The sequence below is a fragment of the Haliotis rufescens genome, unplaced genomic scaffold, assembly GCF_023055435.1.
Source record: "Haliotis rufescens isolate VD_foot unplaced genomic scaffold, xgHalRufe1.0.p SCAF_8, whole genome shotgun sequence".
In the NCBI taxonomy this organism is placed as follows: Eukaryota; Metazoa; Mollusca; class Gastropoda; order Lepetellida; family Haliotidae; genus Haliotis; species Haliotis rufescens.
In genome coordinates, this window is record NW_025964372.1 from 36,833,573 (window position 1) to 36,852,397 (window position 18,825).

At 43.2% G+C, this 18,825-nt stretch overlaps 1 protein-coding gene across 1 annotated transcript; it reads left to right on the forward strand.

The window, feature by feature from the left end:
- The first annotated feature begins 6,340 nt into the window (after positions 1-6,340).
- Positions 6,341-18,803, forward strand: LOC124138347. The gene is made up of 8 exons (XM_046504939.2): positions 6,341-6,688; positions 11,817-11,976; positions 12,908-13,047; positions 13,691-13,876; positions 14,784-14,900; positions 15,421-15,507; positions 17,281-17,434; positions 18,024-18,803. Exons 1-8 carry the CDS (start codon positions 6,494-6,496, stop codon positions 18,038-18,040), a joined length of 1,056 nt encoding a protein of 351 aa, XP_046360895.2. The 5' UTR covers positions 6,341-6,493; the 3' UTR covers positions 18,041-18,803.
- Positions 18,804-18,825: the final 22 nt, after the last annotated feature.

Sequence of the window (18,825 nt, forward strand, 5' to 3'; positions counted from 1 at the left end):
AACCCACGAGCACGGGTATGGTGCTGACAAACCTAGAAACATAATCGGGTGAACAGGGATTCGAACCCACAACCATAGGTTTCTGGCGTGTCCAGGGGACGCAACTCTGCACAGCGAATCGTGGCACCTTTGACGACTGGGCCACCCGTGCCCGAAGGCGGGATGAGGTTATGATAATGTCACTGTGTGACTGGGACCTGTGACACGCCTGGTGCAGCTTGAGTGAGTAGGACATTAAGAGGTAAATCAATAAACACACGAGCTGGGACGATAAACCAAAAGTGCGATCAAATACATATCATGATAACTCGCTCAAGATCCAATACCTATCCCGAGACTCGCACGTCCAATCAAATGGATTAGCTTAGCTGAAGTGGTAGAAGGGAGGTAACTCTATACCAACTGCGTTGCTAATATTCGATTGTGCAGTTGAATGTGTTGGCCGGTGTCATTTCTGGCTCAGTGGATGAAAATATTCACGTTTTCACTTGTAATTAGTGTTTGTATAGTGTAACAATTATTAAAGTCAACATTTGAGGTTAGAATCTATAATTCTTTACTTATACTGTGACAGTGATCATACTTGTATCGGGAAGTCAATCGTGATCCACCAATGTACGAGTGTATCGTCCCATCACTAATAAACACCCTTGTACATTTTGGTGTATTTAATTGTGGTTGATCGAAGAATGTGTTCAAGGACAGGATGGCCAAGATCAGACTTGGATATTGTCTGTGTTGATCCGAGATCTCAATACAAATTTATCACCACATGGACAGACAGACTGCTACCACAACAAATCGTAAGAAATGATGAAATCACTGATATACAACTCAAAAATCCCTTTTACATACGTGTATTTATTATTTTTAAGACTTTTTTTCTACGCATCCCTTTACGGAAGGAAACGGGGTTGGTAGCCTAGTGGTTAAAGCGTTCGCTCGTCACCGAAGACCTGGTTTGATTCCTGACATGGGTACAATGTGCGAAACCCATTTCTGGTGTCCCCCGCGGAGATATTGCTGGAATATTGCTAAAAGCGGCATAAAACCATACTTCATCACTCACTCACTCACTCACTCACTCACTCACGGAAGGAAACTCCATCAGTTCCGGTTCTATCTCTAGCGTAATATTCCTGACTGCTAAGTAATCAACAAACGCTGGTATGGGCAGCAAGGGGGCCGAACCTTCAGCTCTCCCGCTAGCAGCCCTATCCACCAGGCCACAGAGATGGTCTGTTATATTTGTAATGTCAGACTAATGAGGAGCGTGTGGTCACTATGTGTGTACTGCTTGATGGTGTGTTATCCTGCGTTGTTCGTTGTTTATGCTGACAACCACTGGTTTGCCTTGCCCCCCTTCGATTATTTACAGGCCGTCGTGATAAGTCCTGAAGCAACATTCCCTCGCATTGTAGGGGTGTGACACATCCACACCCTCACACGCCCACATCACAATACACACTGCCAAGGGTCCGTGAAGATCGGGGTAGAATAGATCTTCAGCAACCCATGCTTGTCGTAAGAGACGACTAACGCATCAGGTGTTCCGGCTCGCTGACTTGGTTATTGCATGCCATCGTATCCCAATTGCGTGGATCGATTTCCATGATGTCAATCACTGTATTGTCTGGTCCAGGCTCGAATATTTACAGACCGCCGTCATATAGCTGGAATATTGCTGAGTGCGGCGTTAAACAACAAACAAAAAGAAGTGGTCTTCAGCAACCCATGCTTGTCAAAAGAGGCGTCTAACAGGATTTGGTTGATGCATGACATCCTATTGCAGTTGCGTAGGTCGATGCTCGTCGTGTCAGTCACTGAATTGTCTGGCCCAGACTCGATTTTTTACAGACCGCCGTCATATAGCCGACATATTGCCGAGTGCGGCGTTAAACACCAGCGGGAAGACGGATTAAAGAATATAATCCCCGAAGATTCGGTTTCTTACTCACAGCGTCGATAGATCATTTACACCGATAATGTCAATAACGGAAAGGCTCCAGTCAAGGTGGAAATGTTGGTCACATCCTAACCATATTCTACTGAATAAATGTAGTATTTCAGCTTTAGTTAACTCAGCCTACACTAACAGATAAGTTTCATGTCCGTATAGCTTTGCTTTCTATTTCCTTGAGAACAGACTTAATGAAACAGTACTTGATGATGAGGGAAGTTTAGATAAATATGATGAGAGACAGTTACACCCGTGAAGATATGGTTTAGAATAGGTCTTCAGCAACCCATGCTTGCCATAAAAGGTGACTATGCTTGTAACACACACTGCCCAGGCTCCGTGAAGATCGGGGTAGAATAGGTCTTCAGCAACCCATGCTTGTCGTAAGAGACGACTAACGGATCGGGCGGTCAGGCTCGCTGACTTGGTTGATGCATGTCATCGTGTCCCAATTGCGCATCTTCCCGAGGCAAGAGAGTAAACTGACTATTAAAGTCCAGTTTCCACTCTTGCCGAACTAGGCTGGTATTACGGAGTTATATTTTGGCTGGACTAACGAGTCTATGCATAGTCCAATCAAAATCGCGCAACGAAATCGAAATCCGTTTCGTAAAGTGTCGTGCAGATTTCGGTCGATTGCAGGATTTGCAATGTATGTACACCGCTAACTCGTTGTCAACAGATATTTTCCAAATCTTTTCAAGTTTCATGCTCACGTGATGTGATGCACTTCGCAATGTAAGACCCGTTTTATTACAATATAGGTGTTGATTATCGATCAGATCGTCTTGACAGGGCGCCGCCATTTTGTTTGAAACAAATGCAAGTGATACTAGAGGTGGAATCTGATTGGCCCATAGGATAGGCTAAGGGACATAACTCGTAATAACCCCTGGTGGCGCTACGATCGAGCTCAGGAATTTCAGCCTAGTTCGGCAAGGGTGGAAACTGGCCTTTTAAAGTCAGTTAACTCTCTTGCCTCGGGAAGATGCAATTGCGTGGATCGATGCTCATGATATCAATCACTGGAATGTCGGGTCCAGACTCGATTATCAACAGACTGCCGTCATATAGCTGGAATATTGCTGAGTGCGGCGTTTTAAAACAAACAAAGGCATAAATTAGGGACCTACCATTAAATACTGTGAGAGGTTGGGGTGAGTATTAAACGTTCGAATAAGTTTTTAGTCATTGCTACAAGACGTTTGTCTGAAAGGAGCCGATCTGTGTTTTGAGGACCTTCAACATTTTATCTGAACTATATGGTTTTGTAAAATCAGAGACGGAATTTTTTGTCCACTGATTTCTCGAACAAATTTATTTATTTTTAAATCCAATGTCCTGACCTTACGTCTAGACATCATCCGTCTGAGACCTGCACCACTTCGGGCTTTCCTCCCAGGACACGCCCTGATATAACTGAAATACTGTAAGAACGGCGTTAAATCCAAATCACTCACTCACTCACTCACTCACTCTATACAGCATTATATCAAATGGTACAAAACAAACTATATAAACTTATCAAAATCCAACCGCAAAATAGGCATCAGAATAATGTTAGATATGATTGGGTCATAGCAATAGGGTCCCCCCCCCCCCCCCCCCCCCCCCACACACACACACACATTGGGCTATTTACCGTTTATCCTGCGCTCTTTGGAGGGACAAGGGGTTGATTATGAAAGTGATAGTAGTAGTTTATCCAATTATCTCACCTTACATTAAACATCGACCCCAATTGCGTGGATCGATGCTCATGATATCAATCACTGGGTTGTCTGGTCCAGACTCCTTTATTTACAGACCGTCGTCATATAGCTGGAATATTGCTGAGTGCGGCGTAAAACAACAACCCAACCACCCCAACCCAACCTTACATTAAAATAGTAGCTTCTGAATGGTTAAGGAGCGGGCAAATATTTCCCATGTACCTCTCCCATGTACCCCGCTTAGAAATCGACCGGAACACACCTTAGGTATCTTGTTTATGTCTAAGAATAAGTATTCTTTGTGAGGAGGATCAGCAGCAGCACCAAAGGCCAACTGTATGACCTTTATCCGTCAAGCTTCCTCTATTCTCTCGACTGACGCCGACTGGATTAGTTGAACAGACAACCATGGCGGTTGCTTATTTCTTACAAAGTCCCAAACAGCAGTGCATTCCCCAGTACATGAACAGATTCATACTTTGGTAAAAACAGACAAATTGAGTTGATATCTTAGTGTCTAGATATTTACATCATCAAAACGTTCATCAATTAAATCTCAAAGGTATTCACTTCTCCATGTGGTAAGTTCATTTGTATCTGAGTAGATAAAGGTTATTTGATCTTTCCAACTCAGGGGGTTAAGTCTATTAGGACTGATCCATTATCACAACAGGTAAGCCTCGCATGTTTTATCACCCACATATCTCACCTTGCGGAGTAGGGGCGTGGCTCCATGGGTTAACTGGGCAAGGTGCCTTGTGTTACAGGACTCTAACGTTTTGAGAACATTAATAAAGCTGAAGACATTTGGATGATCAGAGTTCATTCTTTCTAAGTGATTATTGAACCAACATTGCCACAGTGACTCCGTGAGGATCCGGGTCTTCAGCAACATATGCTTGCCGTAAGAGGCGACTAACGGGATCGGGTGGTCAGGCTCCCTGACTTGGTTGATGCATGTCATCGATCCCAATTGCATGGATCGATGCTCACGATAACAATCACTGGATTGTCTGGTCCAGACTCGATTATTTACAGATCGCCGTCATAAAGCTGGAATATTGCTGAGTGCGGCGAAAAAGAACAAACCAACCACCTCAACCCAACCAACCTTACTTCTACACAGCAACATATACACCACCTTACTTCTATATAACAACATATGCACCATATCACCTTACTTCTATACAGCAACATATACACCACATCACCTTACTTCTACACAGCAACATATACACCACCTTACTTCTATACAACAACATATGCACCATATCACCTTACTTCTATATAACAACATATACACCACATCACCTTACTTCTACACAGCAACATATACACCACCTTACTTCTATACAACAACATATACACCATATCACCTTACTTCTATACAGCAACATATACACCATATTACTTCTATACAACAACATATACATTGCATCACCTTACTTCTATACAACAACATATACACCACCTTACTTCTATATAACAACATATGCACCATATCACCTTACTTCTATACAGCAACATATACACCATATCACCTTACTTCTACACAGCAACATATACACCACCTTACTTCTATACAACAACATATACATTGCATCACCTTACTTCTATACAACAACATATACACCACCTTACTTCTATATAACAACATATACATTGCATCACCTTACTTCTATACAACAACATATGCACCATATCACCTTACTTCTATATAACAACATATACACCACATCACCTTACTTCTACACAGCAACATATACACCACCTTACTTCTATACAACAACATATGCACCATATCACCTTACTTCTATACAGCAACATATACACCATATTACTTCTATACAAGAACATATACATTGCATCACCTTACTTCTATACAACAACATATACACCACCTTACTTCTATATAACAACATATGCACCATATCACCTTACTTCTATATAACAACATATACACCATATCACCTTACTTCTATATAACAACATATACATTGCATCACCTTACTTCTATACAACAACATATGCACCATATCACCTTACTTCTATATAACAACATATGCACCATATCACCTTACTTCTATATAACAACATATACATTGCATCACCTTACTTCTATACATCAACATATACACCACATCACCTTACTTCTATACAGCAACATATATACCATATCACCCTACTTCTATACAACAACATATACACCATATCACCTTACTTCTAATCTTATATATGGGGCGGTTGTGTAGCCTGGAGATTAAAGCGTTCGTTCGTTTCGCCGAAGGCTCAGGGTCGAGTCCATACATGGGTACAATGTGTGAAGCCCATTTCTGGTGTCCCTCGCCGTGATATTGCTGGAGTACTGCTAATATCGGCGTAAAACCATATTCACTCACTTGCTCACACTAAACATGTGACTGCGATACAGGAAATAATAACATTATCCCAAAACAGGATGTGTGTGAATATGTACTTCGTTCACATGTGTGAAGCCACGATGTAACGGTCTGGCCTTTTATATTCATGAAACATGATGAATGTTGTCACCAACGAACAATACATTAATGGACTATGCGAATGCTTCTAATCCATTTGGCACTCAGCGGCGGGCAGTTGTGAGAGCGCCCGATCAGATTACCGATCAACTCGCTAGCGTAATAGCGGAGAGGTCCGATAGCGTTATAGCGGGGAGGTCAACACGGAAGGATTTGTGTCGTCATACTTACCCGGATACTCGGAAAGTAGAACAGTTTGACTTTATCGACGTTGACGACGTCGTTCCGTTAGCAACAACTCTAGTTAGAGGTTACTGTCGTCAATGTCGTCCCCGGAGTTTGGCTCACTACCCCCGGAACAGCACGTGAAACCAGGACCGCCGGTGTCCGGACCATATGGCAGTACCAACTACGATCCGGAGGCGGGGACGGACGACGACAACGATGGACCTCCCCTCTCCTTCGCCGACCTGGGAATACCGACGGGGCCCCAAATAGAGACGACGGTTGCTGGGAAGGTGAGTGAGGGAAGCTGGTGCGACAATGTCGTTAAAGGAACTCTCCGAGCGCTGACACAAGATATATACGGACCTAGATTTATGGGAGAGACGGAAATATTCAACTGACATTCGCAATGCACTATCGGGTCGCATCGTTAAGTACACTATCGCGTTGCTTAGCCCACTATCTACAATCCATACACAGAGCAAGTATGTGTGGCCAGTTGAAGACAGTTGTCAGTCTTCATGTAGAAATTGAATATGAGTCTGCTAATACTGGACGGACAAAGATGTCCAAGCGTCCCCGTTATAGAACAGCTTATACGTACTACATATCTTTATCACTAGTGCCCTAATGAATTACAAAATATTATTAAGAGATATTTTAACATTTCTTGTCATTGGTGTTTTCAAATACATTTATAGTTGTTTTGAATCAATTTTCTGATGTGTATCTGCAGCATATATATGTAAGGAAAAGTGTCAGACCCTGCGATAAAGGGGTGCACGGTAAAAAGGGGGCTGGACACGCACGCACGCACACATTCCCTGGATCTGCCAGACAATGTTGGGTATCGTGTCACATCATACTCGATTCATGACATATGCTCCTGTCTTTTACTGTCCCACCTGTTATCAGTCTATGGTGACACAGCACAATACGGGTCGTCATGACTTTAAGTTCGCGTTGCGATTTCAAATGTCCTTGAAACAGATATGCACACGTCTCAACAAACAAAAGCATTATATAAAGGGAGTTATAAAAATGTAGGTATTCAGTATCGCAGTAGCACAAGCAGACACACTGCAACTTATACAAGTTGCCATGTTCATTCAACTGTGAACTAATGTCTAGCTCAGCCCTTCCGTAACTATCACGACCGGCATAGAATTAACAGTGAATCGCTGTATCTCAGACACTATTTGTGTCGCCAATACCTGAATAGCGCGGGGGTTGGATAACCTGGTAGATAAGGGAGTGGTTGTTGCGCCGGAGACCCTGGTTCCTTTCCAGACAATGTGTGAAGACCAATCTTGACCCCCTCCGAGATATGAAGGAAACAACGGCGTAAGACCACAGTCACTCATTGTCTCCAAACAGTCGTATGCCATGTGTGTCTCTCCCAGTGTCAGCCATCGGGTGCCGGCGTCCATATTGAATGTCCCAGTGTCAGACATCGGGTGCCGGCGTCCATATTGAATGTCCCATTGTATGTACGAGGAAGTTATCAAGGATAGATATGAATATGTATAAAATAAAAGTGTATATATATATTTTAATCTATACGAAAATCTTCAATCCATATTTATGTTGATTTTTAACGTCAATCTGCTGTTTTATTAACATCATTATTACTGTTGTCTTTGTGAAATTATGCTTTGTCTACAGTTGCGCAGAATGGTTACTTTTTTTAGATTTTGTTTCAATTTTGTGTGTTTTTCATTTCATTTCCATCCCCTGTGTCTGCGTCAAGGTCATACCGTTAGATCACGGTACGTTATGTTCTCTGACAAATTCCATGACACTTTTTGGGTTGAACAACTCATGACGTTTGGACTTTGACACTCATCTCTTGAGATGACGGACTGTGTTTCTTAACTTCACAAGCTTGTCGCACTGCCTAACCCGTGGACTTTAGTAGAGTTTGCATTGTTAAGAAAACTAGTTGGAGAACAATATTTATTTTCATAAATAAGTTTACTCATTATCATCGTTCTGGGCTTAAGTCAGTAAAGGTAAGTGGCACTGTTGATGGGCCTCCCGTACCTGTCTGTGTCAGTGGGGGTCAGCAGTAACCAGCCTCCAGAAATGTTATGAGTTCAGTTCCAGGATGCGGGTAGTTTCTTTAAGCTACTTTCGTATTGGAGGGGTGGAGATGGGTAGGTCTGTTATGGATTTTTATTAGATACAGAACCCGTGAAGATCCGGTGTAGAATAGGTCTTCAGCCTCCCATTCTTGTCGTAAAGGGCATGTCAGGGGATAGTGATTATGCTATTTTGTTCAAAATTGTGATTTGTTTTAAGTTCTTATTTTCTTAAATTCGTAGGTATTTTAACATTGTATTTTGAAATTGTTTTCGATCTAATAAAATAAACCTAAGCATTGAAATCGCACCCTCTTATTACATCAGTTGGGAAAGTTATAATTCCAATTTGGGAATTTTTCAGATCAGGTCTAGATAAATCCCTGGTACCTGTATTTTTCAGTTGACAAATCGACCTATGAAGATCCGATGTAGAATAGGTCTTCAGCAACCAATTCTTGTCGTAAAAGGCGACTATGTTTGTCGTAAGAGGCGACAAACGGGATCGGGTGGTCAGGCTCACTGACTTGGTCGATGCATGTCATGTGATGTGATCTGAAATGGGGTTTAATGTCGCGGCCAAGATTATTGCACTTCTATAGCGACGTGCATGTACGTGTGTGGGTTTGTGTGACTGCTTGTACTAGTCCGGACTGAGGCCGATTTATAGTGTTAGCACACTGAGATACCATGCCGCAGTTTAACATGAATACCCCACTCAGACACAGTATACTGACTCCGAGCCGACCAGTCCTTGTTTTAGCCCCTTTATGCAGGGTAACAACAAGTACCATCTTTTAACGTCTTTTGGTATGACGCGGCCGGGGATCGAACCCCGGACCTTCCGTTCTCCGGGCGGACGCTCTACCACTAGACCACGGTCTCAGGGGATTAGGCCTGTGGGAATGTCTACTTCTTGCCTTAATGCCATATCCTCTCATGTTTCATAGATGAGATTGGGATGAGATTGGTCTAAGGACTATATCAAGTTGTGCCGTCCCTCCCCATTTGATGTAACACTTTTCCACGATCCCCATAATCACTTTTTTATTTGAAAAAAAATAACTGTCATTTTCTTCATTTGTTGAAATATCGAATTTGAAACTGGAATGAAATTTACATATAAAAAACCATCTACGTAGAAAACCACACGGTAGAAAACAGATTGAATCCTTATTGTATGTCAGCAACTCGTCCTATGACACACATGGTGTGTAGTTAATGTCCCCTGCACTATCATATCAGCTATACTCATCAGTCGTCAGAACATACCGCGGTAGGCACGTGTGCCGGCCCAGGGTGTGAGGTACATGTGTCACTTGTGGTCGCTGCAGGGGATGGTTGGCCTTGGCAACCACGCTCTAACATTAGTCATAGAGCAGCAGACCCGGATCCAATTAAAATGACCACGTTTTGGCTTACGTTCGCAAATGGTTTCCCGAATTAATGAGTTTATCGAGCATTTTTATTATTTCAAGTGCACTCCCCGATACCTATTGAAAAACAACCCGTGCACGTAGGCTGGGACGACGCCAAATATACTACCCGAGTATACTACAACAACCCCCCCCCCCCCCCCCCCCCCCCCCCCACCCCCCCCCAGGGTCATCACAATTGGCGTCATAGTGAGTGGAGGCGTGTCATCTTCTCTGATGAAAGTCGCTTTTGTGTCTCCCATGCAGACGGAAGAGTCAGAATTTGGCGGCGTCGAGGTGATCGTTTCGCTGACAGAAACGTTGTGGAAAGGGATCCATGGGGTGGACCTAGCGTCATGATATGGGCAGGGATTGGACTTAATGGGAGACTTGGACCCATGTGCTTTCTGAATGTTGGCCAAGGTCGGCGACACGGCGTCACTGCTCAGCGGTATATCGACCAAGTGATCAGACCCCACGTTGTTCAATTTTTTGCACAACATCAACAACACATTTTCCAGCAGGACAACGCTCGTCCCCATGTTGCCAGAGCTACCATGGCCTCTCTGCAACAACACAACATCCGTGTTCTACCGTGGCCAGCCCTCAGCCATGATCTGAACCCCATCGAACACTTGTGGGATGAGGTTCAAAGGCGTCTGCACAATGTGCGCCCAGTTCCTACAACTGCCGATGAACTACGCACAGCTACTCAGGATGTGTGCAGGAGGATCCCTAGGGCATTCACAAATCGTCTGATCCACTCAATGTACAGGAGATGTGTGGCAGTGATCAATGCTAATGGTGGTCACACCAGGTATTGACTGACATTTTGGGTATTGATCCGAAACTGTGTAAGCCCTTAACATTTGAAAATAACCAATTATGTCATCTGCCTTTTAATCCATTAAACTGTCTTCAGTCAAATTTTTGTCAATCTTGCCCTATTAGTATTTCTTGTCTTTACTGTTGAAAATAAATAACATGTATACTGCATACTCGACTTGCGTTTCTTTTGCGTGTGAGTATATATCCAATACAGTCTATAAGTCTATAATGTTTGGCAAGTCTAGATTACTGCAGTTTCTGAAAATGAAGAAGTCTCTGGGCTCCTTTTTATTATGTTTTATAACTATAATTTAACAAAAACAAACTCTGTAAAATATGTTCATTTCAGAGACTAGATGTTAGTCTAACATAGACCCACCTAGCACCATCTGTAATAAGGGCAGCCTCCGTGGTATAGTGGAGAGCGTCTGCCCAGTTTGACGGATTCAACTGGTCGGTCGGAGTATCCTGTGCCTGAGTGGAGTATTCATGTAAAAACTGCAGCACGGTATCACAGTGCGCTAGCACTGTAAAACCGGCATTAGTCCGGACGAGGATAGTTGATCGTTGTTCATGAACCAATGGTTTCTCTGGTGCAGACTCGATGTCTTTCAGACCAATCTGATGATTTACTTTGACGTCATATGGCGAGTACCAATCCAGCGATGATGTGGACATGGGCGTTGGAATTGAGCTCGGATAGTGGATGTCACGAGCTAACGCTTTAACAGTTATGCTACTGCGGCATGGTATCTCAGTGGGTTCGCACTAGAAAAAAACGGCATTAGTCCGGAATAGTACAAGCAGCCAGCCATACCCATCCACACCTGCTTACACATCGCTGTATAAGTGTAATGATCTTGGACGCGAAACGCGGACGTTAAAAGCCATTTCACCTCACCTCACCATGTAATACCGAAACTGAAGAAATGTAACCAAACAACATTCATTCACACCCTTATCATGCTCAGATCAGATGTGTGGGATGGGGGTTGGGGAGTAGCCTTATGGTTTAGCTTTCGCTAGTTTCTCCAGAACTAAACCCTACTGTTGATGTATGATAGCTGCCTTCAATTCAAATCACGCACCTGTTACAGATGCGGAAGATCCAGGATACTGAGACGAAAGAGAAGGTGTTCCTCGCTCTCTCTGGAATCGCCATCATCGCATCCACCGCCTTCACCATCTACAAGCTGGCCACTGTGGACAAGGCTCAGGCGGACTTTGTCTTCGCCCTCGTCATCATTGTCAATGCATGTGCGTCCAGCGGAAAGGGTTTTATAGATCATATTTTTATTTCTTCTTTTTTTCACTTTTTTAAAAATATTTTTTTTCAATTCATTAGACTGTAACATTGGTACAGGAGGTATAGAAGTGTATCAGTTCAAAGCATCTTAAAACATGATCAGATATGGGTATTTACATATATTGGATTTGAACATACTTAACGCATTGTTAGTGCGGTATGGGAAATGATTGCAATTGGTAAAAAATCTAAATTAATAGTGTATGTTGTTATTTGCCTATTAGAATGCGTGAGTGAGTTGAGTTTAACTCCTCTTAGAACAGTATTCCCGTTCTGGATGTGTCTGTTTAATGTGGGAGGAAAGCCCGAAGTGATGCAGGTCTTAGACGTTTACCCCTTCGGTGAAATCCAAGAGCACAGGTATGGTGCTGACAAACTAGAAACATAATCGGGGCGAATCGGGATTCGAACCCAAAATCATAGGTTTTCTTGCGTGCCCAAAGAACGCAACATAACAGCAACTTTTCGGCGCCTTATACGACTGCACCCTGAATGCCTTCCTGTCGGTTAGATGTCACAAGGTGTGTGAGTAACAGTACACATGCCTACGGAAGCATATAAGGGTCATGGTTGGCCCAGTGGTATCGGGCGTCGCATTTCGTTGAGGGTAATTGTTAACCTTCGTCATACCAGGATCCCCTGATCGTGGATACGATTCTCAGATTCGCCCAAATTCAGATCCATAGTTTGTTTGGCATTATAGCGGTTCTTGTGCATGGGTTTCCCCAACACGGTAAGCGTGCGCGGGCAACGTCAGTTTGGGTCCCGCCCATCCCCCACCCCCCACGCCCACATCAAGCTGACACGCCGTGAAATGACTGAAGAACTGTTCAAAGCGTCGTTGAACCCATCTTACTCACTCACACTGGTCTTCATCCGTAGGCTTCTGCGCGTTCTATCTGGTGCACGGCGTGCTGAAGGAACGTCCGTATGAAATCTTCATCCTTGTCATCACCACCGTCATCATGCTCATCTACCTCATCGTCAACTACTCCGTGGGCGCGGAAGGCACCATCAAACTGGTCGGTACATATACACATTCACACATGATTGTCTGATCTTCCCTAGGCAAGAGCGTCCACTAGCCTTTTTTAGTCTTGTTTCCACACTTGGTTTATCGAGCCCACTTTCCTGTGCTAAATATGATTGGACTATCGCACATGCCGATAGTCCAATCAGAGAACGTTACACAAAATCAACCTCCACGACTGGTACACCTTCGTATGAAAGTGATGTAGCTCTTCCTGTCTTTGTTGACACGTCTTTTTAATCTTTTATACCCCCAACGATTGCCTAGTATGTTTTTGTTTCAGGGATGAAATCGCGAATGTTTTCGTTATCTGATCAACTAGGTCGTCACCTATGGTAGTCGCCATCTTTGTGAAGCTGTAGCATATAAGAACAGCGATCTGATTGGATATCCCGTTTTCAAATACAAGGAGCAAAATTCTACGCGGGGTGGCGCCAGGATCGAGCCAAGAAAAGTGGCCTTGATGTGGCAAGGGTAGAATTCGAAACTACGCTTTCATATAGGCTAGTGGTCATGCTTGCCTCGGGAAGATAGTTGTAACTGAGAACAGAAGTGACAGATAATGGTCGCTGATGACAGATGTTCATCATCCAACAATATCCAGCTAAGCTAAATTGCGTCCTTGTCTTTTCCAGGTCCGGCTGATCATCGCGTGCTGCCTGGCGCCATTTGTGGCGCTGATGGGTGGGTGGCTGGGGAGGGAGTACATGCTGTCAGGGAACCTCATCTTCAGGACGGTGGGTGCCAGCTCTACGCTGCAGTCCATGTGCAAGAACCTCTTCCTTTTTCTGGACTTGCTCAAGCTCGACCTCCAACTCGGGGTGAGGATTCTAGTGCATACTTAAACCTGCTCTGGGTGACATAATCACTTTACTCATAATATCAACCGCCTGTTTTTCTTGTCAGACTCGATTATTTACAGGCTGTCGTGATGTGACTGGAACATTGCTGACTGCAGCATTATTCAACAAATAAATTAATATAAGCAGTTCCGTGAAGAATCCGGGTTAGAATTGGTATTGTGGTAAGAGGCGACTAATGGTATCGGGTGGTCAGGCTCGCTGACTTGATTGATGCATGTCATCGTATCCCAGTTGGGTTGATCATGCTCATTATGTCAATAACTGTATTGTCTGGTCCAGACTCGATTATTTACAGGCGAACCATATTGTCGTAAGAAGCAACTAACGGGATCGGGGATTCTGACATGTGTTGAATTTGTATGCGCGCTAGTTCAAATACACTGACAGTAAAGCATATTTCGCTATATTCTTTATTGTTCCCTTATTCGTTTCTATCAGTACATTATCCAGTTATGGTGCATATATTTATGTACATTGTCGTAAGAGGCGACTATGCTTGCCGTAAGAGGCGACTAATGGGATCGGGTGGTCAGGCTCGCTGATTTGGCTGATGCATGTCATCGTATCTCAATTACTTTGATCGATGTTCATGGCGTCAATAGCTGGATTGTTTGGTCCAGACTCGATCATTTACCGCCGTCATATAGCTAGAATATTGCTGAGTGCAACGTTAAACAACAAACAAACAAACATGCTAAAACAGAGCGTGTGGCTGGTACATTACGCCTGTTTAACAACTATATAGAGACCGTGCCCGTAACTCATCTGTTCAAGATCAACCGATGTTCTGAGATCTCATTCTCCTCCGTATGCCCTGAAGATGTGAGTGTGTCGCTGCATGACGTCATTTATTATGTAATTTCAGATCACCATGGTCATACTGATTCTTGTAAACGGTATCAACGTCAACACGCTCGACATCGTCGTTCTCTGTGTCGGTATCGTCGTAACCATAGGCTGGTTCGTCTTGGGACATGCATGTGTAAGCCATGTTAAACTCCACAGGCATCGATAACCCCTCCAAATATGTTAACCCAATTTGTCTATCGAAATTAAGTAAGTAAGTAAGTAAGTAAGTAATATTTTCGCCAGCACTAGCTTACTTTGTGAACGGAAATATCTGTCTTCAGCAACCCCTGCTTGTCATAAAGGCGACTCTGCTTGTCATAAGAGACGACTGACGGGATCGGGTGGTCAGGCTCGCTGACCTGGTTGCTGCATGCCATCGATCCCAATTACATGGATCAATGCTTATGATGTCAATCACTGTCTGGTCCAGACTCGATTACGTACAGACTGCCGTCATACAGCTAGAATATTGCTGAGAGCGGCGTTAAACAACAAACAAACATCTGTCACTTTGGAATGCAACCATTCCATCGAACGACGGAAGTGTGTTTTTCTCATAAATTCATATTAATCATCAAACATTTGTCCATCTTAACCTCAAGTAGAATACCTTTGTTCCCGTTGTGTTCTCAATTACAACTGCCCTGTTGCAGGTGCGCTTTGAGCACAAGATCATGACGTACGTGTTCTGGGGCCTCAGTCCCCTGGAGCTGGGCTATATCATTTATAAAATTGTCAAGGTAAGATACAAAATATGAAGACAATCAAGTGAGTGAGTGGGTACATTTTCAAATAGATACGAATAAGCGGGGCTTAAACAATACACGTGTCTTTTAAAAATACAAAAAAGTTCCTATACCCTAGACTTAAGTAGTCATACACAAGAATAAAGTAAATAAAATAGTTAAGGTAGCTATACCATATTAAAAAATAGACTGATTCCCCAGGCATACGTTATTAGGGGCTGTCAATAAATACATCCGGTCTTTCCATGATTTTGCGTTTTGTCGTCGTCGTCTTTGTGTTTGTGAGTATGGCAATGACAATGAATTCACCATGTTAAGAATTATGTTGGCCTTTTAGGGGGTTGTTTTTCTTGTTGTTGTTTGGGTTGCATTTTTGTTTGTTTTGGTTTGTTTGTTTTGTTTTGGTTTGTTTGTTTGTTTGTTTGTTTTTTCTGGTGGTTTGTTCGTTTGTTTGTTGTTGTTTTGTTTGTTTGTGTGGTTTGTTTTGTTTGTTTGTTGTTGTTGTTGTTGGGTTTTTTGGGGGGGGATCTCGATCTAAGCTGAAGGAATTGTGTGTTTTTTATCTTACCTTGAACTTTTGAATTGGACCCTAACGGGATCGGGTGGTCATGCTCGCTGACTTGGTTGACGCATGTCATCATATAACAATTGCGTTAATCTCTGGGTTGTCTGGTCCAAAGTCGATTCTTTATTCTCATCGTATAGCTGGGTTCAGCGTTCAACAACAAACAAACGTACATGCAATGCCCTTGTACTATCATCGAATGTCTGTGTGTGTTTTTTTGTTGTTTAACGCTGCACTCAGCAATGTCCGGCTACAATCCAGGTCATTGTCAACATATTCCCGCTACATGACGGCCTAGTATAAAAGAACGAGCTTCTACTACCATATAAAGACCTACTACTACCATATAATGACGTTCTATCATATAATGACCTAGTACTGACGTGAAATGACCAAGTCCTACCTGGTACTACTATCACATGACCCCGTTAGAACCTGGAACGACCTGGTGCTACTATAGAATGACCTAGTACTAACGTGGAACGACCTGGTGCTACTATATAATGACCTAGTACTAACGTGGAACGACCTGGTACTACTATAGAATGACCTAGTACTAACGTGGAACGACCTGATACTACTATAGAATGACCTAGTACTAACGTGGAACGACCTGGTACTACTATAGAATGACCTAGTACTAACGTGGAACGACCTGATACTACTATAGAATGACCTAGTACTAACGTGGAACGACCTGGCACTACTATAGAATGACCTAGTACTAACGTGGAACGACCTGATACTACTATAGAATGACCTAGTACTAACGTGGAACGACCTGGTACTACTATAGAATGACCTAGTACTAACGTGGAACGACCTGGCACTACTATAGAATGACCTAGTACTAACGTGGAACGACCTGATACTACTATAGAATGACCTAGTACTAACGTGGAACGACCTGGTACTACTATAGAATGACCTAGTACTAACGTGGAACGACCTGGCACTACTATAGAATGACCTAGTACTAACGTGGAACGACCTGATACTACTATAGAATGACCTAGTACTAACATGGAACGACCTGGTACTACTATAGAATGACATAGTACGAACGTGGAATGACGATGTATTACCAAAGAATGACCTAGTATCAACATAATGACTTATATTTATTGCGATAGACTGACATAGCACAACCATAGAATGACTAAGTTTTATATATATCTGTGGCTTCCCCCATCCACCTGCAGGCGTCGCAGCGTCTGTCTTTGGCACCGGTTGTGGCCCCGGCTCTGGCCGCGTGCTCCGTCACGGCAGGCATTCTGGCAGCTCTAACTCGGGTCGGCGTCATCATCCTGACCTACTTCGTCTACAGGAACTACGACAACGGCCTCAAGGAAAAGGGTGAGGACATATACATAGGTCTAGTAACACCAGAAACAAGATAGTGCATAATTCGTCCTTAGATGCAGTCAGTAATATTCCATCTTTATCAGAGAGATCTGTAGATGAAGTAATCTACCCCAGCCAAACAGTGATTGATAACATGAGCAACAATCCCGACGCCGGGTGCTTTGACACACAACCAACCAGGCCATATATTATAATACTCCAATCCTCATTAGTTAAGATGTAAGTATCACGTTTTGCTTGATCAGCAATATTGCTTAACACAGTGGTGGATATCTTGTTCCAATGGCTGTAGAATAGGTCTTCAGCAACCCATGCTTGTCGTAAGAGGTGACTATGTTTGTCGTAAGAGGCGACTAACGGGATCGGATGGTCAGGCTCGCTGACTTGGGTGATGCATGAACATTGTATCCCAATTGCGTGGATCGATGCTCATAATGTCAATCACTGGCTTGTCTGTTCTAGACTCGATTTTTTACAGACCGCCGTCACATCGAGGGATTATTGCAAAGAGGGAATATATAATGTCTGCTCTCTGTCCCAAACATGGGTGTTCTGTGTCCTATTTGCGTTTATTTTTCAGCATTTGGCTCCAACTGACCACATGGATTCATGAATCGTTCATCAAGGAGGAGGTTCAAACTCTCCATCCCTCGTCACGCTTGGCTTATCTCAATCACGTGGTACCAGCCATCATATGATACCTTCGTCACGTGGTGTCAACCTACACGTGGTACAAGTCATCCTATGATTCCTTTCAGCAGGTGGTATCGACGTCAAGCTGCTTCTTGTCATGGCGGAGACGTGTTTTAAATGTAGAAATATACGGTCACTCGATGGAACATACAATAAACTCAAGAAGGAAGCGGAATTTCTGAAACCGGTTCTCCAAAACGTGGATGACATACCCGCTGCACCACGCCTATCATTCATATCTTACAGAATTTCTATCCAACTATCATGCGCCAGCCTGTACATATACTAACGCAGTCCTGTACACATATTGTCTCTCAGCCAGTCAAGTGTAGCGGTCACGATATTGCCGAAGTGACTACTATAAATATTAACTCCCTCACTCAAGTGTAGCGACACCACGCTAGAGTTCAGAAGTGAATATGCCAACTGTGTCGCCCTGTCAACATTGTTAATATGTTTATATTAAGTGTAAATAATCATCCATTCGTTTGCTGAAAGACTCTCTGTGTTAATATTTTCATTTCGTATAAATGAAATCCGGATCGGTAAAAGAGCAATACTGCTTAATGTGTAAATACCGATCCGGGACAATAGCTGGTGATATAAACATGTTATTGCTAAACATAATTAGATGTACAGAACATAATAATAAACCCACAAAAATAAACTGTAATGTGTGGTGTGGAGCT

What these genes read in the sequence shown, in the direction of transcription:
- LOC124138347 (XM_046504939.2), top strand. Translation starts at nt 6,494, where the DNA reads ATGTCGTCCCCGGAGTTTGGCTCACTACCCCCGGAACAGCACGTGAAA. An exon ending in AGACGACGGTTGCTGGGAAG is followed by an intron (nt 6,689 to 11,816) that starts GTGAGTGAGGGA and finishes CACCTGTTACAG; the next exon opens with ATGCGGAAGATCCAGGATAC. An exon ending in AGCTCGACCTCCAACTCGGG is followed by an intron (nt 13,877 to 14,783) that starts GTGAGGATTCTA and finishes ATGTAATTTCAG; the next exon opens with ATCACCATGGTCATACTGAT.